The sequence below is a fragment of the Dendrobium catenatum genome, unplaced genomic scaffold, assembly GCF_001605985.2.
Source record: "Dendrobium catenatum unplaced genomic scaffold, ASM160598v2 fragScaff_scaffold_1220, whole genome shotgun sequence".
In the NCBI taxonomy this organism is placed as follows: Eukaryota; Viridiplantae; Streptophyta; class Magnoliopsida; order Asparagales; family Orchidaceae; genus Dendrobium; species Dendrobium catenatum.
In genome coordinates, this window is record NW_021319682.1 from 9,323,037 (window position 1) to 9,348,248 (window position 25,212).

At 33.2% G+C, this 25,212-nt stretch overlaps 2 protein-coding genes and 1 long non-coding RNA gene across 3 annotated transcripts in view; all 3 read right to left on the reverse strand.

Annotated features, from left to right (window-relative positions):
• The window catches only part of LOC110101289, a 23,129-nt gene extending 14,911 nt beyond the window's left edge, over nt 1–8,218 (reverse strand). Inside the window, exons 1-10 of the mRNA XM_020829128.2 lie at nt 6,781–8,218; nt 6,400–6,435; nt 6,059–6,085; nt 5,886–5,921; nt 5,418–5,444; nt 5,202–5,255; nt 3,701–4,153; nt 3,345–3,587; nt 2,867–2,952; nt 2,660–2,759 (exon numbers count right to left, since the gene is read on the reverse strand). Coding sequence (XP_020684787.2) covers nt 2,660–2,759; nt 2,867–2,952; nt 3,345–3,587; nt 3,701–4,153; nt 5,202–5,255; nt 5,418–5,444; nt 5,886–5,921; nt 6,059–6,085; nt 6,400–6,435; nt 6,781–8,208 — 2,490 coding nt within the window. The 5' untranslated portion in view covers nt 8,209–8,218. The remainder of the gene's footprint in view (nt 1–2,659; nt 2,760–2,866; nt 2,953–3,344; nt 3,588–3,700; nt 4,154–5,201; nt 5,256–5,417; nt 5,445–5,885; nt 5,922–6,058; nt 6,086–6,399; nt 6,436–6,780) is intronic.
• On the reverse strand, nt 4,676–5,320 carry LOC110101305. Its single transcript, XR_003702285.1, has 2 exons — nt 5,049–5,320; nt 4,676–4,965 (listed from the first exon to the last, which is right to left on the reverse strand). It is a non-coding gene; the product is annotated as an uncharacterized LOC110101305 (long non-coding RNA).
• LOC110101298 lies at nt 8,217–22,346 on the reverse strand. The gene is made up of 7 exons (XM_028699134.1): nt 21,603–22,346; nt 17,464–18,951; nt 17,207–17,344; nt 13,920–14,095; nt 9,589–10,033; nt 8,320–9,489; nt 8,217–8,267 (listed from the first exon to the last, which is right to left on the reverse strand). Exons 1-7 carry the CDS (start codon nt 22,233–22,235, stop codon nt 8,217–8,219), a joined length of 4,101 nt encoding a protein of 1,366 aa, XP_028554967.1. The 5' UTR covers nt 22,236–22,346.
• Between the last annotated feature and the right edge of the window lie 2,866 nt (nt 22,347–25,212).

The following is a 25,212-nucleotide window of genomic DNA, read 5'->3' on the forward strand; positions in this document are numbered from 1 at the left end:
TATAATATTTTTCTTAAATATTAAAGAATACATAATAATAATATAACATAAATAAATAAGTGGTTTATTTAAATAAGAATAAATTTAATTTACTTGGGTAAAAAAATAAATTTACGAAGTTAAATTTATTAGATATTTCAAGCTCAATTAAAAAAACTGCCACATAATATTATAGATTGTTGATATAAAGTAAAAAAAAAAATAAAAACTTAAAAATAAGAAAATATCATAGAAAAACATGCAAATGAAAGTTTTGTGGTTGAAAAATGGAATCTTGCTTTGAAAGCAATGGTTCAATTAATTGATAAGACATGTGCGCAAGTGGCGAACAATAGTACAATTAATGGACACAGCTTTTTCCTCTCACATGCATTGCAGGCGCAGCTCCTTAACGTCTGTACACATACAGGGTAACAAGCGTTACTTAGTGTTATCCAGCGGTATCGAATGGTACCTAGCTGAATTTTATATTAGTGTGCGGACGGTTCTCTTATCTGCACTCCACATATTAGGTGCGGAGTGCAGACGGGAAGAACACCGTCGCACACACACAAGATACCAAGCGGTACCTAGTGATATCCAGCGGTACCGAATAATACCTAGCTGAATTTTATACTAATATGCGGACGGTTCTCTTATCTGCACTAAGTCTCTCCTTCCCCATGTGAAGTTACAGAGCATTGCGTCCAATAGCTTTGTTGGTAGGTGGCGAATAATAAAGAAAGAGAAGGACAGCACATGACCCCACCTTCTTTCTTAAATTATCCTTTTGATATTTATTAAATTATACTCTAATATTAACTATAATAAAAATTGTAATTAAATCTTTTTATGTAATAGTAAAAATATAAATATAATTAAATATAAAATTATATTGATTTATATTCCACACATCCAAATTATTATTGAAGCGGTCTAATTGAGACTATTGGCGTCAAAATCACGAGAAATTATTATGTGCTTTATTCGGACCTAACTTGCTTTCAGACTCAAACCAAGACATACCACATAATTCTGTGCACATAATACTATGTTCAATTTGCACAAAAGCTTTGCAAAATTTGTATACACGACACAGGCGATGTGGTAGACTATGATTGGAGTATGTAATGATTTTTTTCAAAATCAAACACAATTTTTTGTGATTTTGAAATGTTTCTTACTTATATATATATATAATTTGTTAAAGAGTTAGAAAACAAAAATGTTTCTTAGAAAATATTTAAGAAATATATTTAAAATATTTATAAAATATATTTAACAAAAATATTTTAGGATAAAAGAGAAGAAAAGTCCTACTTTAATTCAATTATGATAGATTTTTATTGTTCAAAATTATTTCCCACCTATCAAATCTTGCTTTTAGGCCTCAAATAACTTTAATGTTTGGTGGGATGATGATGAAAGTTAATAATCTTATCTTGAAATATGAATAATTGAGCTGCTTTAATTAAAATAGGCATAAAAATTGTATAATTTAAAACAAAAAAGTTACTTCAACTTTAGCATATTGCAATGAATGTTTTAGTGGCAAGCAGGAGCAAGGAATCTTTGCTTTTAAACTTTTAATTTTAGTAAGAATTGAATAGTGTTACGTTTGTAATTGAAGAGTCATGCTTTTTAAGTCTCTAATTAATTTTATTAGATTAGTTCAAAGCTCAATTATTTAATAATATATATATTTTAAAACTCTACTATAGTTCTAATCGATATTCTTAGTCGAGCTCTAATCGAACTTGTTCACCAATATTAAACGATACTGTTCATGAACATAAACAAACCGAATGCAAGTTGTTCAAGCTTGTTTAGTATTTATCAAAAGTGTTTAAGCATATCAAACGAACATGAATGAGCTCTTACCTAGCCGAACAAGCCATGAGTAGCTCATCGTACGCTTGGTTCATTTGCAGCCTAATTTAACCGCTCAAAAATGAAGTTTAAATTTTTATGGCATTCCTTGATGGATGAAACAATATCTAAGTATAATATGCTTATAATTAAAATGAGCATCTTGATGATATATATATATATATATCATAAGCTCATGATTGCTCGATTTTGATATTATTGTAGTATTTAAATGTTTAAAGAAAATTACATTATCAAGGATATTTATACAAACCGTTCAATCAAGTAGTTTTTTTTTTTTTTTTTGTCAGAATGATTAAATAATTCATCTTTAAAATTTAATAGTTGATGCCACAAAAAAGGTTTCGATGAAACTAACCCAAAACATGACTTTCAAACACAAAATATATAAGCCCAATGATGAAACCTGTCAACGACATGAACGCCAACACCCAACACTAATAAAACTAATGGGCACTACCTCTAACAAGGTTGATGCCCGACGTAGCCTGCAAGACTAATATATGCTTCCCTGGCCTCAACACCACTTTGATGTCTTACATTGCCACTAACGACACTTATTGTCATTAGCAAGGTTGAAGTTCACCATTGACACAATCACTGACACTAACTGCTAAGTCTTGCTGTTGAACCTCAAATAGCTTTAATGTCTATGAAGAAGTTTTATTGCTCGACCAAGGAAATATACTCAATTATGTGTCTTTTTTTATATATATATAAAGCCCAACGGAAGGAGAAATTATTACACCCGGTCAAAAACCGAACGGTCCGAATGTATACCGAGCAATACCGAGTGCTCAATACCGAGTTTTTTGTGACGTGGCACGTGGTTGTTGGCCTCCGAAGGCGTTCGGTTGACCGGACGAAATAATTGCTCCAACGGAAGAGGTCTACGCGTTAATAACAAAATAGGATTACGAATCATTAAAGGTTTCAAAGCCCTCTAAAATACAACAATAGAAATAAAACCTATGAGCCACAAAAACCAACTAATTACAAAAACAATTCAAAACCAAATAAAAAATAGCCAGCGGAAGCTCCGAAGCCACCAACAACCAGATCCTGCATCCTACAAAGTAGTTCCTGCAAAAAATAAAGAGGAGGCAAAGATGGACAAAAAAGTGCAAGCATAAAAACAAGTCTACAAGACATCCACCACATCATCAAAACCACCATGAATCAAACGGAGAATAAATCTCCTAAGCCGGGCCGAAAAAAAAAAAAATCTCAGCACTCATTCAGCTAACTAGAAGAAGATTATCTCTTCCTCGATTTTCTCCTACAACACTTACTTCCACCATGAGAGAAGCTTTTATGAATTTTACTACTCACATTTAAACTATATAAGTCATGAAACTCCTTCATCGACAGCTCATCCAAACCCTCTCAAACTTTCCCACAAGGCGAAGAACCATACCCATCCATCCAATCTGATTGATTCACACTGTTTTCAGCACATTTGAAGACAAAAAGACCTTCAATTCATTGGAAGACATAAGCTCAATTGGATCATAGACACAAGGCACCTTCTCCATCTCCCTCAAATTACTGGTCAAACCTACTGCAGCAACAACATTATTAACACATTCCACATGCACATCAGAAACCATAGCAACCATAGAACCAACAAAGTTACAAGCTTCAGGATTAGAAGAAATACAATTACCACCAGAATTTATAAAAACAACATATTCATTTCCAACATCAGACAAAAGGGACTAAAACATACATCAAGTAAACAATTATGAGCTTACAATACCTCCATAACACCCACATGGATAACATGATTAGTAGACACAGGCATGATCGATAACTAAGCCCCCACAACAACCAACGGACTATACCCAACAATAGGAGCTACATCGGTCCTATAATGAGAAGAGACCCCACAATCCACTCCACTAACACCTAGCGGATCACTAATACCCCTCAAAAGCGCAGCAGTCAGAAGCCCCTTCACAGCATTAACCTCTTCCACCACCAAATTATTAATAGACAAAGCAAGAGTAGAATTAGGAATAACAACATTTAGCGGATGGTCCTTCTCAACAATAGCTTTCCCATCAGAATTATTAAGATAGTTAACAATAAGAGGAACAACAACCACATTTCCACTTAAGATATCTTTATTCAAAACAGCAGAAGCACTCCTAATAATATTTTCCTCACTCTTAGAAGGATTAGAAGTAATCCCATTAGACAAAACAGGATTAGCATTAGATTTCAGAATAAGCAATGAGAAAGAGGAGTGGACGTTACACTCACCCCTAAGATGACCAAGACACTTGCACGAAACACAAAATGAAGAAAAATTCTCCATTTGAACCATTTGAACATACTATGCATTCTCATGCCCAAGACAAAAAACTCTAATATAATCAAGATCATTAGATAGCTTAATCAAAACGTGCAACTGATCAAGAACAATAACAAAGAAATTGGCATTTAGCTTCAAGTTAAAAAAAACTTACGAATTACATCCAACGAAGGTTGGTGTGAAGGAAAAAAAAACACAACCAAAGCAAATTTAAAAGGAACCGCAAGAGCCAATATTTCTTCCTTTGAGATCCACAAAGAGGGAAAACCACGAAACGAACACTGTCGGAGCTCAGGAAATACAATTGAGGGAGAACCAGAAACGGCATCCACAAAAGATTGCAATTTGAAAGAACCATTCAAAAAATCGGGATCACTAACTCATTCAAAAAATAGTAGAAGGATCAATAAATTAATATTCTTTTAAGAAACTATGTGATTACTCTCAAGTATCCATTCAAAGTTATAGCCAGTCCAACCAAATCCAACATGAAAAAGAGGAATTATAGTCTGACATAAGAAAATAACAACTTCCACAACATCATTCAATGTTCTAATTATGTTTCTGTAACTATTGTTACAGCTAAATAATAACATGTCCTAAAACCTCTTTATAAAGAGGAATTATAGTTTGACATAAGAAAATAACAACTTCCATCATACCAAAAATAATTATTTTACAATGATATATTTTTGAAAAGGCTTATTATTATAGGAAGGATGACAAGACTTAGTAAGCTCCAACACATCCGATTATTTCCTCGGTCAAATACTGGAAGTCTGCAAAACATTAGAATCAAAGTATAAGTGTTAGAATATGATATCCATAGTTAAATAGTAGCAATGTTAACTAACATACTTACATTTGATTTCATATCAAACTAAGGGTTCTTTAATTAATTCCATTGATTGGAGCTTACAAATTTATAAATCCCTTTTTAATCCTGCAAAGCATTACAGTTAGTGCAAAGCATTAGAATAAGTGTTAGAATTTGTTATTCAAAGTTAAATAATACAATGAATTTATTTTGGAGATAATCAACCTCCTCGGAAGAGCTATCATTAGAATCCTGCAAACAAATAGAATTTGTGTTAGAATTTGTTATTCATTGTTAATTAATATAAGTAGTAGCAATGTTAAAATTCTTACCCTTCATATTCAAACTATACATATAGAGATTCGTTAATTATTTTTTTTTTTTAATTGAAGGTTAGAAATTACATACACATACCTCGTCAGAAGAGCTGTTGTCAGAATCCTGCTAACCATTAGAATTAGTGTTAGAATTTGTTATTCATAATTTATTATTATAAGTAATAGCAATGTTAAACTTTCTTACACTTCGTAATCAAACTATATAAAGATTCATTAATTTATGTGGTTAATTTAAGTTTAGAAATTATATTTTAATTTTACATAAGCATATGAGCTAAGTCTTTCTAAAAGAAAAAACATGCAATGGAAGTGTTCAACATGCCAATATAAAATTCACATCACTGCCTTTGACCTCTATAACGAGCATGCAATTTCAAGATTTACTAGTAGCTTAAGAGCAGCACTTCAGAAATTTGACTAAACTAAAGAAAATAAAAGAAATTAATTAAACTAAACTAAAGAAAATCAAATTCATACAATAATATCGAAAATAAATATTTTAAAATGATTTATTTTGGTAGGGCTAAGTGAATTACAACACAACCTTTCCCAAAATGCTGCGCCAGCGCCAACTCCGACTCTGCAAATCATTAGAATCAAATTATCAATGTTAGATTGGAAATTATAGTTTTAATTTGAATTAAAATGTAGATCTCATTGATTTTAAATTTTCAGGGATGACGATTTCATTTTCAAGCTTAAAATTCATACACATACCTTGTCGGAACAGCTGCCGTCAGATTCCTACAAACCACGAGTATTAGTGTTAGAATTTGTTATTCATAGTTAATTAATAGAAGCAATCCAATGTTAAAATTCTTACATTTTATAATCAAACTATATAAAAATTCATTAATTAATTTGGTTAATTTAAGTTTAGAAAATATATTTTGATTTTTCATTTTTTAGGATGACTGTTTTATTTTTAATCAAACTATAGATGCAGGCAATCAAATGAGTCCAAAGATCCTCATCGAATATGTAAGAAAAAAAAAATACTTTTAAATGATTTATTTTAGAAAGTCTTATTATAGAAAGGAGAAAATGAAGGTGCCAACCCAATCCTGAAGCATAGCCATAAGAACCGTCCGATCCTGCAAACAATCAGATAGAGATTTTTTATTCACAATTAATATAAGTAGTAATAGTTAGTAATGTTAGAATACTCTTAGAATCTGCATTTGGGTAGCATTGTTAAAAAATTTAGACTTTATTTCATATCAAACTATGTAATGGTTCAGTAATTAATCCGGTCTTTAGAAAGTTTATAAATTATATTTTCAGCATTAAGATTATTAATTTAAATAAGAACACAATGATACAATGCCCCAAAATTATTAAATTGTTAGCACAAATATTGAAATTGAGATGACTAAATTATATTGAAAAAGCTAAATAATATAACTAAATTATGAATTGGAATGGTTTCTTATACATACCTTATCTCGATAGGTGAAACCATGCCATTGGCACCACTCTCTCATCCCTGGACATTCAAATACAAGTGCAAAGCCTTCTTCAAATGAAACTCTTCCCAATGAAAGATCAAAGTCTTCGTCTGGATCAGGCTTGAGTTGGCAACAATTAGCTAACTTCAAAACTTTAAGAGTGCCAAGAAGATTATTCAAGTTGATCACTGACTTGAGATTGTCACAACGATAAATTTTTATTTTTTGAAGCCTTGAAAGATGTCCCGAGCTAAAAGGAAGTGAAATATATTCAAGTCTTTCACAAGATGCCACTAAAAATTCCACAAGACTTGATGGGAAGGCTGATATTTGTTGCAGGTTTTTGCAATGAAATATGTGTAAACACTTAAGGATTGAGAAATCACCATTCTTCACCATTGGACTCTCTTTCCATTTAAGAAAACTTTTATATGTCTGATATCCAGATGAATGAAAACCCACATGGGCCTCTATAGAGTAATTCTCAAGGCAATCAAGAGGAGCATTATAATGCCAAAAATCTTGCCCCATTCTAGTTATCCCTTTATTATCAATAATTTCAAGTGACGTGAGGGATGGCAGCTTAGACAGAGGAAGAAACTTGCATTTGAAATTTCTCAACCTTATATTTGCTAAATTGGAGAAGTGAGGATTTCCAAACCAACTTGGAAAGCTACTACTATTGTAGCCATCTATGGTTAACTTTTTAAGGTTTGTGTGGGGTTGGAGGCCTTCAAGAATAGCTTTATCATTTCTTGCACATTCATCATATTTACCACAATTCCAGATAAGTGTTAGGCTCTCGACATATAGCTTACTTTGCAAATTGGCATTCTTTGCATCTTCATGATCGACCACATTTTCAAGCCCATAAAGCTTCAAACTTCTTTGTAAATTTGTTAGGGGTTTCAACCATCTAATACTAGAATATGGGCCATCTCTTCTCACGTGATATGTAGATGCAACCAATTCATTTCTTGCCTTATGATTAAAACTAAAAAAAAGGAGATTTTTACTCCCGAAATATGATTTCGGCACCAATGCTCGATTCATGCTTACAATCATCAAGTGACGTAAGTTGACAAGTTTTCCCATTGCATGGGGTAGAAAATTTATATAATTTGATTCGAGTATTAATGTTTGTAACTTGTAAAGGCCACATAATGAGTTCTCTGTCATATAGATATCCCTGACATAGATAGAGAGATAACGAAGTTGTTGTAGGTAACCTATCGAATCTATACATTCAGAGCTGCATTTAAAAGAAGGTGCATGAAATCTCAAAACACGCAAGCTGACCATATGGGATAATATAATCTTAGAACAACTATTTTGATGAAGTGCGAGGTTAGAGAAATAATGTAATCCATAAATGTAAAGTGTTCTTATATTCCCAAGAAGTAGAATTTGATCAGCCATTGCTTCTTCTATGAATATATGCTTTGCATCTTTGGGGATGTTCTTGAATTCATCAAAATCTAATAAAGAATATATCTCAGTTTTGGTTACAGATTGAGCAAAATCATGCACCATATCATGCAAAATAAATCCTTTATGTTTTGAGCATTGAAAGAATGACCTTCTCACCAAGTCTTCAAAGTATTCAACTGCAATATCTTCCCATAAAATTGTTCTTTCTGTGAGCTGAATGTAACCTTGATCGATCCACATTCTTATTAACTCTAGTTTCTCAAAGTAATGACCCTTTGGGAACAAAGATGCATAAAGAAAGCATGGTTTAAGATATGATGGCAAGTAATTATAGCTTATCCTTATTGAAGACAAAATAATTTCTTTGGGATCCCATAAATTATTGTTTAACACATCATTCCATGTTTGCTCCATAAATTCATTTCGTAGAAATCCACCAATAACTTTTAAAGCCAAAGGCAATCCACCACATTTCTCAGCAATTCTCCTCCCAATTTGTTCAAATTTTAATTGTTGATCAAGCTTCCAACCATGGAAAGCATGCCTTTGGAACAAAAACCATGACTCCTCTTCATGCAAGCATTCAAGCTGAAGTGGGGACACTGTTTGCATGATGTGAGAGACTGACATAGATCGAGTTGTTATAATAATCTTTCCCACTACTGTACTAGAAAACGAGGCTCGTAAGGCTTCCCATATATCTGCTTTCTCATTCCAGACATAATCAAGAATAAGAAGAAATTTTTTATTTAATAGAGCATCCTTGAGTTTGCATTGAAGATAATTCAAGTTATTGCAATAATTGTACTTGGATGAACCCATAATGGATGACAAAATTTCTTTTGTTATTCTCAGAACATCAAATTGTTCGGAGACACAAACCCAAACCTTTGGGCTAAAATGCTGGCAAACCTTAGGATCATTGTATACAAGTTGAGCAAGTGTCGTCTTTCCCACTCCCCCCATGCCAACAATGGGAATTACAATGTTCTCCTTCTCTGAATCAGACATTAACAATTGAAATATCTTCATCCTTTCCTTCTCCCTTCCAAAAACATCAGATTCAAGTAGAATAGAACTACTTGGTGGCCTATTTATAAAATCATTAAAATGAGGCCACCTAGGATGCCTAGGTGCATCTTTTTCACTAAGAAGAAGTGCTTTTCTATCATTTGCAATCTCATCAAATTTCTTTATGATCTCAATGATCCTCATGGCCATGTCGTAAGAAATGAGAATTTTAATTGAATTAAAGGGAGGTAGTGATACCTGAACATAGTTTTCATGCATGATCAACATATTGATAAACATATCCACTCACTTTCTAATAACTAGAATATTAATTGAATTTACGAGAGGAAGACATACCCGATAGCCAAAAAAATCAATATCATCCACTTGTTCTAGCTTTTCTTTAGCTGTTGTTGACATTCCTTCTAATTGGGTTTTTATAACTTGATAATCATATTGATCCAAAACATCTTCAGCATCATAAGCAACTTCTCTAAGCTTGCTAAGCCAGAGCTGGATAGCCTTGTCATAGATCTCCCTCTCCTCGGCATCATGAAGGACTGCTTGAATTCTTAGCAGCATCCTCGACAATCGTATAAAATCCTCCATTAATCTTTTTTGGATCCAATTAACTTTGGATAAAGTTACATCTTTATGTGCTATGGATGATGAGGAAGATGTAGCCAATGAAGTAAAGGTAGGTATAAACTGGGATAATCGTTCCAAGGAAGTCAATAGATTGGAGATGATAAAAGAAGTTGTTCCTGCCATTTCCAAACCCTTAACTAAAGAATCGATGAAGCTTCAATGAGGATTGGAGATGATTTAGAGAATATGACATAACGAATTTTGAGTAGTTAGCAGAGGCCAAGTTAAGAATAAATTTATTTTATTAGCCCATAAAAGAAAAAAAAAATCTACTAAAAAATCTTGCTTTTAAGCTTCAAATAACTTTAATGTTTAGGGGGGTGGATGGTGATGAAACATTACGATCGGCTAATAAAATATGGACTACTGAGTGGCTTTAATGAAAAGAAAGTTAATCATCATGAAAGATGGACGTAAAAATTGTATAATATAAAATAAAAAATGGTTGCGTCATGTTGAAGATGCAAATGAATGTTTTGTGGTAGGAAGATGGAATCTTTCTTCTCAACTTTAGATAATTTTAAGTCTCGCTTTTTATGTCTCCAATAAAATTTGCCCATTTGGATTAAATTTAAATATTTGAGTGAGACTTTAATGATAAGAATTTTGAATATGCTTCAAGTTGATCATATTCAAATATTAAGCCTCCACTCCAATAATGCTAAGGTTTGTTGTGATGACGAAGAAAGTTTATAATCTGACAAATGAAATATGAATAATTGAGTGACTTTAATTAAAATAGGCATAAAAATTGTATAATATAAAACTAATTGGACAAATGAAACTCACATTAAATCAAAATACAAAATATGAGAGGTCTTTCATTTTATTTATTTATTATTATTATTACTATTATTATTATTATTATTATTATTATTATTATTATTATTATTATTATTATTATTTTTTAGTAAAAAATTTATATATGATTAAAAAAATAATAAAAAAGTTCTGCCAAATGAAAGCTGCATTTCTATCAATAATTATGAAAATAAAAATTTTGAATAATATGAAATTGAACACTTCTCTCTCTCTCACATGCATTGCAGACACAGCTCATACATAAATTTTTTTTAAACAATTAGGGGATTCAAATATCAGCTGCCTGGAAGGAAAAAATTTGCTCAACCAATAAGCCGCACGCACGATCTCCATAGGTCAGACATTCTTCCCATGTGACGAAGAGTGCATTGGTACAAATGAAAGGTTTTGTAATAGAAAAATGTGATAACTTTTTTTTGGGGGAAAATTTAGGGCAAATGCCCGTATATTAATAACAAAAAAAGATTGCAAAACAACTACGGTAGGAATATTACATGTATAATAATCAACTATACCCCCGAAGCCCCAAAAAAATAGAAAGAGACCAAAAGGAAGTAAAACTTGGACTCAAGAAAAAATAAATATCAACACCCCAAAAGGCATCAGGTCGCCATTCAAGAAGAGAGAAAAGCCATAAAATTGTAGTCGAAGGAGCACTGATTGCTAAAGGCCAAAAACAAAAGGCAGCATGACCATCACAAAGCCCCAAGGAACTGAAAAACCACCATTCGACAAAACTCCTTGGTTTCCATTAGGCCATCCAAGAAAAGAATGGTATGGCGTAGACCTATGCTCATCATTATTCAGATAACCAAAATCAGCAAACTCAATCAAGAACCAATAAATTTTGCAAGTAATCTAGACAAAAAAACATCCAAAAAACTGCAGCCGGTGGAGCACTGGCTGCCACAGGCCAAGACCAAAGGTAGCAGGACCATCACAGAAGCCCCAAGGAAGAGAAAAACAACCATTCAACAAAACTCTTAGGCTACCACAAGGCCATCCAAGAAAAGAATGGTATTGTGAATACCCATGCCCATCAATGTCTAGAGTAACAAAAACATCAAAACTAACCAACAACCAAGAAATTTTGCAAGCATCAACCCAAACATTCCAAAAACAGGTCATTGATCTAATCCAAAAAAGTCCACTTCTTAGTTTTAGCACATATAACATAAATGATAGTTGCTTTAATAGCAGTCGGGCTCTCCCAGAATGTAGAAAACCTCATCTTGTTCCTTTCCCTCCAAAGATAGTAAACAACACATGTGACAGTGAAAAAATAGAAATATTTTTCCTTCCGATAAAAATGTTGTAAATTATCCAAGTAATCATAAGTTTGCAAAAGATTAGGCCTAGCCTAAGCTAAAACTTGCCAAGCAAATGGAGCAAATCGAATAGAACCGAGAAGGTGTAGTTACATTCAAAAAATAGATGGGCTTGAGATTCTTTACTACTTAGGGAAAAGGAGCAGGAGGGGAATACCGGAATTCCCCTATTAATTAAAATATTCACACATTTTAATCTTCCCAAAACTGTCATCCAAGCATAACATACAAACCTAAGAGAGTACTCCGTATGCCAACTTAAGTTACACCAATCAATATCCTCCAAATGAGAATAGAAATGAATAGTAAAATTTTTGAACGACGGGTTGGAGGAGCCATCCCAGGCCAAAGCCAGTTGCTCCAAAATATTTATATCCAAAATAGTATCCTTAACACAATCTAGAAGATAATCTGGAAGAGACCATTGCCCATTTATGATGAATTCATTTATAGAAAGATGAGATAGCCTATTGGAGTTGAAAAAATTAGATAATAGATAACCTTTGCACCATGGGTCCCAAAGAATAGATTAATTATAATTGGGAGCAATGGATAGCAGATGGAGTTTTTTATTCTCTAAGTCGTATGAAAAATCAGTTTCCAAAGTTTGGAAGAAAAGGAACGAGGCAGCTTCCAAGGGGATTCAAATTTATCTTTAGACCAATTGGCCAAATTAGTGCTAGAGTTATACATATGCTAAATAAAAGAGCAAGTCGCACTATGATAAAGAGAATCAAAAGAAGGAAGCCCTAAACCGCGTTTACATTTTGGCATAGTCACAAAATTCCAAGAAATTAGGTGCAACTTTTTTTCCTTAATATTGTCATGAAATAAAAACTTTGAGCAAAGTTTAGAGATGATTTTCTAGCAAGCTTTGGGTATTATAGACCTTCTAATCCAATAGGACAGCATATTAGTAATAGAAAACTTCAAAAACTAAATTCATCATGTAAAAAAAAGAAACTTGACTTTTTAACCCTCAAGTAGAGCAAAAATTCTGCTCGGTAGGGGTTTGAAGTGAGTGAAATTCAATCTTTTAGAAGCAATAAGAAGCCCTAGGTAATCAAGAGAGGAATCAACTTGAGAGATTCCAAGAGAGATAGTAATCTCATCAGCACTATCAACATTTTTAGAGAATATAGAGCTTTTAATCAGATTCATGAGCAGACCAGTGGAATCCAAAAATTATTGAAGAGATTTCTGTAAGCAAGCAGTATTATGCAAAGAAGCAACTCCAAAACCAGAAGGTCATCTGCATACATGAGATGTTTGAGGCAAAAAAATTATTATGATTTAGTCCCATAAAAGAGGGTTGTATTTAATTATGCAGGGAAGAGGATAACCCATCCATGAAAATGCAAAAGATCAATCAGGAGAATGGATATCCCTTATGAAGCCCTGATGAGGAATTGAAGAAAACTTCCAAAAAGCCATTAAGGCAAATAGAGAAATGAACCTCAGAAATGCAGCTCCTAATCTATTTAATAAAAAGGTTCGAGAAACCTTTTTGCTTTAATCTGTTAAGTAGGAAAACATGTGAGACTGAATCGAAGGCTTTTTTTGATATCTAGCTTGGCACAAATGAGATTTTGTGAAGCTTTAAATTCTTTGAGCACCTCATAAGCAAGGATAATATTGTCAGTAGAACACCTTTTGGCAATGAACCCCGACTGACTCTCATGAATAATAAAATGTTAGGTAATCTTAAATCTATTCACAATAAGCTTAGCAAAAATCTTATAGAAAATATTGCATAGTGATATATGCTTGAAATTAGAAATACTGGTGGCATGAGTGCCCTTAGGAATAAAGTTAATGGCAGGAGCTTTAGCTCCCTTAAAGAGGTAACCAGTTGAAAAATAATATTTAACATTATTGTATAATTGATACCTAGTAATATGCCAAGTTTGCTGATAAAAATCAGAGGAAAAACCATCTGGTCCTAGAGCTGAGGAAGAAACCGCATCAAAAACTACAACTTTAATCTCCTCAGTGGTAACTAGAACTACAATGGCATCAAGAAGGTGAGGAGGAACCATGTTGCCAACAGGAATATTGTAAAATCTCTAATTGATAGGGTTATGAACATTAAATATATCTTTGAAATGATCAATCAAAGCATTCACAATATCCTGATGAGAGGTGTGTAGACCCAAAGGAGAGGCAATTTCTATAATAGTGTTTCTATTTTTCCTAGATCTAATCTTAGCATAGAGGAAGCCAAGATCATCTTCTACATTAGAGACAGGTGGGGAGAGTACAATAATTCAAAAGTGTAAAATAATATTATTATTTTTAATTTTGAAGTTCAGAGCTATGGCGCTAAGCCACTACACACACACACACACACACACACACACACACACACACAAACACACTCACTCACTCACACTCACACTACAAAAAATATGAGATTTTTGCAGTACTTATTAATGGCAATTTTATAACTGACGCAAAGAATTGGTATGAGCAAAAAATTTCATCACTGCTAAAAGATTATAAATAACTTATGTTTTTTCACAGCTCCTTTTATTGAGGCCTCATGCCAAAAAACATAATAGAACATGAACCTTGGATATATTATTTTTCTCCTTTATTTAAATATTAGATTTAAAGTGGATTTCTTTTAATGACATACACATCATGCAGTAGTGTGCTATTGATGACTGTTTCTAGTAAGAATTTCTGAGAGAGATGATAACGATCAAAATTTAGCCATCGGTTGCATATAGTTGCTATGAAATATATATATATATATTTCAAATAATAATGATGTAGCATGTTTGGATGGTTTGAAGCTTCTCAAGCAACCACAGCTGCCATTACCAAGATAATTCATGAATGGATGTTCATAGAAAACTGCTACACTAATCTTGTTTTATGACTTCTAATATCATCAATGCCTCATCTTCTTATTGAGTCCTCATTATTTCTTCCATTTTGGAATTACTTGTATTCTTGGTGCAACACAATGTAACACAACGTGCATTGGTTGTTTGGTGTAATTTTAGTTGATAAAAAAAAATAGTTTCACCAAGAAAATTAGAATATGAACAAATTTGTCTTTATCATATCTCAATATTTCATATGGTGATGATGAAGCTTGCATCTGATTCATGCGTTGAAATTCTCTACTGAATACTTCACTTAAATCTACCTTGTAATTACTTCTTTGGTGCATGATAAGGTCCAATATTCATGTCTTCTTCTTCTTCCCTAGTGATGATTTCAACTAAATGTAATTTTTCCTTGATCGACTTCTGGTTTTGTTTCTAGTACTTTATATCTGTGATCAATGCTTATATTGTTAAGAAAGTGTAGTATTACTTTGTTTCATTTTCCTTAGCTCGGCTTAATCTCTACTAGAGATGCAATGGCTATAATATCCAACAAATGACTAACTTCTTTATAGCTTATGGACAGAACTTCTATAGCTGAATCTTCTTATTATTAGTCTACCAATGAATGAGATGTCATGGATGGTTTGGAAGACATATAAATGGATACGTAATTTTATTTTTGTTTTGGTCTTATACCTAGAGGAAGGGAAAAAGTTATTTTTCGTGTTGGGAAAAAAACTCTTTAACTGTTGATTTATATCTTGTTAATATTCATTCAATTTATATTTGTATAGTATTTTATTGATATTTATAATTTGATCACAAAATTTGATTTCTTTGATATTATATATATATATATAATCACTGCTAAAAATGTTGCTATTAAAAGCGCTGCTAAAGCCTTCCTATAATAACACTCATGAAATTGTTGCTATAGCCTTTGCAGCAAATGCAATCATAGCGGAGTTGCAGCGGTTTTTAAAATTGTTGCAAATAAATTAGTGGGTGTTTAAACTGTAGCAACAGGCCATCAAAAGTGTTGTGAATACTAATGAAGTGAAATTTAAAAAAATAGAAGAGAATGATTCTTGTAGCAAGCAATTTTCTATTTTCTAACTACTAAGAGGACATAAATTTATTTTAATTTCATATCAAAACATAAATTAAATAAATTAAAAATAGAAATTATTCTAAATTAACCATAAATATAAATATAGTACTTCTTGTGAGAGTTAGTACAATGCAAATTACAAGACAAAAAATCGATTTTAAATTCATATCAAAATATAAATAAATTAAAATGAACAAAATAAGAAGTAGAAATGGTTACAAATGATCCATGAATACATCTAGCATACTACTTATTTACAAAATCCAATTAAGTTGCTATGACTATTGTTATTGCTAAATAATAACATGTCATTAAACCTCTTTATAAAGAGGAATTATAGTCTCACTTAAGAAAATAACAACTTCCACCATACCAAAAATATTTATTTTACAACGATATATTTAGGAAAGGCTTATTATAGGAAGGACCGCAAGACTTAGTACGCTCCAATACTTCTGATTATTTGCTCTTTCAAATACTAGAAGTCTGCAAAACATTAGAATGAAAGTATTAGCATTAGAATATGTTATCCATAGTTAAAGTAGTAGCAATGTTAACATTCTTACACTTGATTTCATATCAAACTAAGGGTTCTTTATTTAATTTCATTGATTGAAGCTTACAAATTTATAAATCTCATTGATTTTAAATTCATACATGTATCACTTTCCTACAAATCTAGCATCCATATGAGCCCGCAAACCATTAGAGTTAGTGTTAGAATTTGTTATCCACATTTAATTAATATAAGTAATAGCAATGTTAAAATTCTTACAATTCATATTCAAACTATATAAAGATTTGTTAAATAATTTGGTTAATTGGTGCTTAGAACTTATAATTTGAATATTAATTAAGATATAGATCTCATTGATTTTAAATTTTCAAGGATGGCAATTTTATTTTTAAGCTTAAAACTCATAAACATACCTCATCGCACTAGTTCTTGTGTGAATCCTGCAAAGCATTAGAATTACTGTTAGAATTTGTAATTCATAGTTAATAAATACAAGTACTAGCAATGTTGAAATTCTTACACTTCATAATCAAATTATATATATATATATATATATATATATATTTTTTTTTTTTTTTTTCTCAAAACATAATATAACATTAATCAAAAGAAGGTTACAAAGTCACACAAAACAGAAGCTCAGTAAACTAACAACAATTAAGAACTAAACCTATGAGCTTAAGAACCAAAACACAAAAAAGGATAAAACCAATCCAAATAAGGGCTCAGCAATCAGCCAGAGCATCCAACATCCTCGAGACCTCGCAAGGACCATCCAGAAGATAACGAAACCGACGATTGCCACAAGGAAATCAACGAGGAGGGGAGCCCCAGCCACATCATCGCCCTGCAACAACCCACCGGAAAAACTGCAAAAATAAAGATAATCAAACCAAATCATCTTCTTTTACCTCCACGTTTCCAAAATTTCCCACGGCAATCTCCCCTCAAAGATCTCTTCGGAACCATCTTCAACTCATAATCAGACTCTGAAACAGATTCAGAACCCGAATTTTCTTCCGCGGAATTAATTAACCAGTCACATTGAAGTCCAACAACCATTTCAGACTTACTACCCAAAACATTTTGGGATTCCATTAGTTTCACAGGCACAGTAACCAAGTCTTGAGAATTAACCAACATTCCCTGCACTTCCATATTAGCATTTATTTCCCCCACCAACGAAACCAAACTATCACCATTACTCTGATTTCGAACCGCAACATCATCTTCAACCCTCAGAACCAGTCCATCTCCCTCGGTAGGAGCCGACTCCTGCAAAACAACATTAGAAACCAACCTCCCATTGTAATCCGGCTCCAGAATGTCAACCGAAATAGCCTCATTCACCGCCAAATGATCAGTTACGACAGATAAAGGAAAAAAAGGCACAGCATTTGGTGACAAAGAAGTTTCCGCCTCAACCACAACCACATTTTCCACCAGTACAGTATCCTCCATAGATTTATCCAACAAAATACCACCTGATGGCTTAATAGCCTGATCAGTATCAGAATCAACAACAGGTAGAACCGACTCCAACGCCTTCAACTCAAGCATAACATTTTCATTTTGAGCATCAACTACAACAGGTTCCTCCAACATCGGAGCTTCACAACGATTTATCGCAGTTTTAGGCACATTACAATTCGGGTGCAAAATTGGACAAGCATCCTTAGAATGTCCTAGAGAACTACAATGATTACAAAAAGTAGGAATTTCATCAAATATAACCGTTTGAATATACCCAGATTCCACAGATCCAACCCATAACTTATCCTCATGTTTCTTGGTAACATCCAACTCAACCAATATACGAGCTACCGACGGCCGCGACCCAGAAGCCGTCGCCAAGTCGGATTTGAGGGGCCGACCGAAAAGAGAGGCTAAACCAAAGAGAATTCTAGGAGTAAATAAATGGGGCCTAAGAAGAGGGAAAGAAACCCAAATCGGCACAATAGGAGAATCCAACTCAACGTCCAAATGGTGAGTCCATTTCACCACTTTCATATAACAATTTTGAACAAAATAGGATCTATGGGAAAAAATTCTGTAATAATCAAAATCATTCTCAAGTTTTATCAAAACATTCCGATTATTGAGCACAGTTACTGAAAATTCCCCAATCAACTTTAAACTAAAACAAAATTTCCGAATGGCTTCTACAGAGGGTCTCTGCCCCGGAAAACGCCCAACCAAAGAGAACTCAAAAGGTTTAGCAAGCGCCCTAATTTCATCCTCCGAAATAAACAACGCCGGCAAGCCTCGAAGGGAAGAAAAATTCAGAGCAGGAAAAGAGGATGACGAAGTACCAGAAACCGCATCCTTGAACGAAATAGGAGTCGCTATTCCGCTCAGAAAACCAGAATCGCGAATACGAGAAGCCGCCATACACGAAATCAAGAGCAAAGAGGAAAAAAAATCTCTTACCAGACGGGGAAGAAGAGGCGGCGGCTGGGACGAAAAAGCCGTAACCCTAGCAGAGCCATGATCAAATTATATATATAAGTAGTAGCAATGTTAAAATTCTTACACTTCCTAATCAAACTATATAAAGATTCATTAATTAATTTGGTTAATTTAAGTTTAGAAATTATATTTTGAATATTAATTACAACATAGATCTCATCGATTTGACATTTTTTTTATGGATAACGATTTATTTTCAGGCTTAAAATTCATACACATACCACAAATCGCGAACGCCTACGGCTTTTTGAAACCTGCAAACCAATAGAATAAGAGAAAGATTTTGTTGTTAAAGTTAATTAATATAAGTAGTAGCACTGCTAAAATAGAATAACAGTTATATCTTATGGCACATAAATAGTAATAATTAGTAATGTTAGAATACTTTAGTAATTAATATAAGTAATAGCAATGTTAAAATTCTTACGCTTCATAATAAAACTATATAAAGATTCATTAATTAAATTTGTTAATTTAAGTTTAGAAATTATATTTTGATTTTGCATTTTTTTTTTTATGATTTTTTTATTTTAAACAAATTTTTTACTACCATGCAGCCAATCAAATGAGTCCAAATTAAGATCCTCATTGAATATGTAAGGAAAAAAAATACTGTTTAAATGATTTATTTTAGAATGGCTTATTATATAAAGGAGATATGATGTGCCAACCCAATCATCAGAATAATGTTAGAGTTTTTTATTCACAATTAATTAATATAAGTAGTAATAGTTAATAATGTTAGAATACTGTTAGAATCTACATTTGAGTTTTTTTTTATACAGAATTAATGTAATTAGTAGTTTAGGAAGCATGTTTAAAATTCTTGCACTTTATTTCATATCAAACTAAGGGTTCAATAATTAATTTGGATTTTAGAAAGTTTATAAATTATATTTTGACTATTAAGATTGTTAATTTAATTCAGAAAAAAAATGATAGTGCCCCAAAAGTAATTAAATTGTTAGCACAAATATTGAAATTGAGATGACTAAATTATATTGAAATAGTTGAATTAATATGACTAAATTATGCATTGAAATGATTTCTTATACGTACCTTATCTGGATAAGTGAAACCATGCCATTGGCACCACTCTCTCATCCCTGGACATTCAAATACAAGTGCAAAACCTTCTTCAAATGAAACTCTCCCAAATGAATGATCAAAGTCTTCGTTTGAAGCAGGCTCGAGCTGACTACAATTAACTAACTTCAAAACTTTAAGAGTGCCAAGAAGAGTGTTCAAGTTGATCACTGACTTGAGATTGTCACAATGATAAATTTTCACTTTTTGAAGCCTGGAAAGATGTTCTGTGCTACAAGGAAGTGCAATATATTCAAGACTTTTGCAGGATTGAACATAAATTATCTCAAGACTTGATGGGAAGGTTGATATTTGTTGCAGGTTTTTGCAAGAAAATATGTGTAAACACTTGAGGCTTGAGAAATATCCATTCTTCACCATTGGACACTCTTTTCTTTCAAGTAAGCTTTTATTTGTCAGATATTCAGATGAATGAAAACCCACATGAGCCTTTGTAGAGTAATTCTCAGGGCAATCATGAGAGGCATTATAACACCAAAAATCTTCCCCTATTCTAGTTATCCCGTCATTATCAATAATTTTAAGTGATGTGAGAGATGGTAGCTTAGACAGAGGAAGAAACTTGCATTCTTCATTGCTGTAGAAATTTGTCAACCTTATTTTTGTTAAATTGGAGAACTTGGGATTTCCAAACCAACTTGGGAAGCTGCTACTATTGTAGCCTTTTATGGTTAACTCTTTAAGGTTTGTGTGGGGTTGGAGGCCTTCAAGAATAGATTTGTCATTCCTTGCACATTCATCATCACATTTCCAGATAAGTGTTAGGCTCTCGACATATGGCTTACTTTGCAAATCGGCATTCTTTGCATCTTCATGATCAACCACATTTCCAAGCCCATAAAGCTCTAGACTTCTTTGTAAATTTGTTAGGGGTTTCAACCATCTAATGCTAGAATATAGGCCATCTCTTTTTATGTGATACGTTGATGCATCAAATTTATTTCTTGCCTCATTAAAACTAAAAGAAATGAGATTTTTACTCCCGAAATACGATTTCGGCACCAATGCTCGATTCTTGCTTCTAATCATCAAGTGACGTAAATTGATAAGTTTTTCCATTGCATGGGGTAGCATATTTATATAATTTGATTTGAGTATTAGTGTTTGTAACTTGTAAAGGCTGCATAATGAGGTCTCTGTCATATGAATTTTCTGTGCATCAATAGAGAGATAACGAAGTTGTTGCAGGTAGCCTATTGAATCTATGCATTCAGAGCTGCATTCAAGATAACGTACATGTAATCTCAAAACACGCAAGCAACCCATATGAGAGAATTTAATCTGAGACCATCTATTTTGATGATGTGCCACCATAGAGAAATGATGTGATCCATAAATGTAAAGTGTTCTTATATTCCCAAGTGAAAGAATTTGATCGGCCATTTCATCTTCTATGAATATATGCTTCACATATTTGGGGATGTTCCTCAATTCATCAAAATCTAATGAAGAACATATCTCCTTTCTAGTTATTGTGGGTCTCCGAAAGGATTCCGCTCGTGTGGTTCGAATGCAAAGGGTACGATCACACTATCCCTGATATCAACAACTGGCATATATCGAGTTGTTATAATAATCTTTCCCATTCCAGTACCATAAAAGGGTGCTTGGAAGGCCTCCCACAAATCTAATCTCTTGTTCCAAATATCATCAAGGACAATAAGATATTTTTTATCAAATAGAGTCTTCTTGAGTAGACAATGAAGATCATTTAAGTTATAAATATCATTGTGTCTGGATGAACCCAAAATAGATGTCACAATTTGTTGTGTTATTCTTAGAACATCAAATTCTTCAGAGACATGCACCCACACCTTCCAGTAAAAATATTGGCATACCACAGGATTATTGTATACGAGTTGAGCAAGTGTTGTCTTTCCCACACCCCCCATGCCGACAATGGGAATTACAATGTTGTCTGCCTCTGCATGAGACATTAACAATTGAATTATCTTTCTCTTTTCATCCTCCCTTGCAATAACATCATATTCAAGCTGAAGAGAACTTGTTGGTGACCTCTTTATAACATTATTGGAAGGAGGCCTCCTTTGTGCTTCTTTTTCACTAAGATGAAGAACTTTTCTATCATGTGCAATCTCATCAAATTTCTTTATGATCTCAATGATGCTCTTGGTCATGTCGCATGAAATGGGAATTTTCATTGAATTAGAGGGAGGTAGTGACACCTAATAATAGTTTTCATGCATAATCAACATATTGATAAACATATCCACTCACTTTCTAATAACTAGAATTTTAATTGAATTTAGGAGTGGAAGTGGAAGACATACCTGGCAGCCATAAATATCATCATCATCTACTCGTTTCCTCTTTAGAGAAGGCTCTGCTTCAACTACTGCTCTGATAATTTGATAATCATATTGATCCAAGACATCTTCAACATCATAAGCAACTTCTCTAAGCTCGCTGAGCCACAACTGGGTGGCGTTCTCATTGATCTCCCTCTCCTTGGCATCATGAAGGACTGCTTGAATTCTTTGTAGCATTCTCGACAATCGGCTCAAATCCTCCGTTAATCTTTCTCGATTCGAATTAACTTGGGCAATAGTAACATCTTCTTGTGCTATGGATGATGAGGAAGATGCAATAGTAGTGTTAGGCATAATGTGGTATAATTGTTTCAAGGAAGTCAATAGGCTGGAGATGATCAAAGAAGTTGTTCCTGCCATTTGCAAACCCTTAACTAAAGAATCAATGAAGCTTCAATGAGGATTGGAGATGATTTCGAGAAGATGACATAATGAATGTTGAGTGGTTAGGAGAGGTCAAGTTAAGAATAAATTTATTTTATTTGAAAAAAAAAAGATTAAATTTATTAAATATGTCAAATCCACACAAAAAATTACTTTAAACCTCCAATAACTTCAATGTTTAGTGGGATGGATAATGATGAAAGTTCGTAATAGGACCAATGAAATATGAAGAATTGAGTGGCTTTAATGAAAAGAAAGTTAATTATCATGAAAAGATGGACTTAAAAATTGTATAATATAAAATAAAAAAAAGGTTACATCATGTTGAAGATGCAAATGAATGTTTTGTGGTAGGAAGATGGAATCTTTCTTCTAAACTTTCAATAATTGTAAGTCTCGCTTTTTAAGTCTCCAATAAAATTTGCCCATTTGGATGTCATTACTCAAAAATATAAACATATAACAAGAACAGGTAAAGAGTCCGTAAAAATAAAATATCATTAAAATATTATATTAAATGTCTTATATTATTTGTATTATATTATATTAAATAAGTTTGAATGCTTAAAGTTATGCCAATAATTTTTATTAATTTTAAACCTGAAGCAATAGCGATGATAATTCTTGTTTTTAAGCCTATTATAATGTAGATGATAACAAAATCATGAAAGGACCCACTAAGGCATTGACTTCATTTCCATCCATAATTTCTAAAACAAAAATTTACAACACTTGTTCCTCTCACATGTATTGCAGACACAGCTCGTACAAAAGCTCCTTTCCTTCCATATGAGTTACAGTGCATTGGTACAAATGAAAATCGATAAGACTAAGTGTCCAATAGTTTTGATGGTAGGTAATAAACAAGGAGAGCACTTGGCCAGTAGTGGTGTGAAAATTTAACACGATCAAAAATTTGACCTGAACTTGATTCAAAAAAATTTGGATTTGGGTCAACCCATTTGCCATATGGGTCAGGGTTGGGTTCGGGTTCAAGGTTCCAACCCGTTTAAAAATCGGGTCGGGTTTGGGTTGACCTGGCAACTCGAAATCAACCTGAATTTGACCCGTGAAAGCCCTCCGACGGTCCAACCTCTGTGTTCGTTGTTCTGCTTTGCAACTCGACTCTCTCGAGTGTTCAACCCTGCTAGCCCTCGCTCCGCAATCCCGTATGACTCGGCCTTGCCCGTCTAACTCGTAGTCCCGTTGTCCCACACTCCCACACTGGCTACACGCCTGAACCAGAGCTAGATGCCTGGACATGGCCTCGTGCAATCACGTCCTCTCCTAGATGTGCGGTCACCATGATCCTCGTTGGCCCTCACCCACAGAATGCAATTCAGTCTTTGACTGCGCAGGTATCTCCCTCGTGGGCCTCACCCTCGCCCCGCAAGCCTAGTGGCTTGCCTTGAGGATCGATCCTTGCTCCGCAATATGCCTTCCGTCCCCTGGTTTGGATTTTGTAAACGGGTCGTGGGTCGGGTCGGGTTAACCCGGTAAACCTTACGGGTCGCATTCGAGTTATAAGTCCGAACCTGTTTATAAAATCAGGTCGGGTTCGGGTTGACCGGTTTAAACCCGGGTCAACTCGAGTTCGACTCAAACCTAACCCGTTGACCCATATTGTTGATACCCCTATTTGTTAGCTTCCTTCTCTCACATTCATTGCTGACACGCCTCTTACAGAGACAAATATAGAGAGAGAGAGAGAAAAAAAAAACATTAAGCTTTTCGTAAGAAATAATGAACGCATCAAAACGAACATAAATTCATAAACTCTAGCACAACATAAATGAGATATATGTATTATTAGAAATTATTACGGGGTAGAATATACGTGGCAGTGGAGTGAGAAAATAAAGCATCTTAGTAATATATGTATATCCAACACACTAAAAGATAGTTTAGAGAGAGAGATAAACATCAAAATTTTTTTACGTGAAAAACTCGAAAAGGGAAATATCAGGGGGCCTGTCCTAGATGAAAAAGTTCCACAAAGTTTGAATGAATTACAATGCTTAATTCACACATTTACTTGGAGATGGTTGAAATATATGTAATAACTCGTATTTTGACTTTTTAATTTTTTTTCTAGAGTCATTATAACTCCAAATCATAAATCATCATTGTCATGGCATTTTGATTGAAGTATTTTACTTACACAAAATTTTTTGTAATTTTTGGGCACCGGTCAAAATACTTGAGGAATTTGTACATGTTGGTACAAGTGAAGATTTCGAGAGCTTTATAAGTCCGTTTTGCAAACCAATTTTGCCAATATTTTTAAAATAATATAATTTATTTATAGATTATTTTCTATAATTTTTTAAGTTCAAAAATGATTTATTTGAATTTTAAACTAAAGAATTAACTTAATTAAATATTATATTAATATTATAATATTATTTTATTATAATATCTAAAG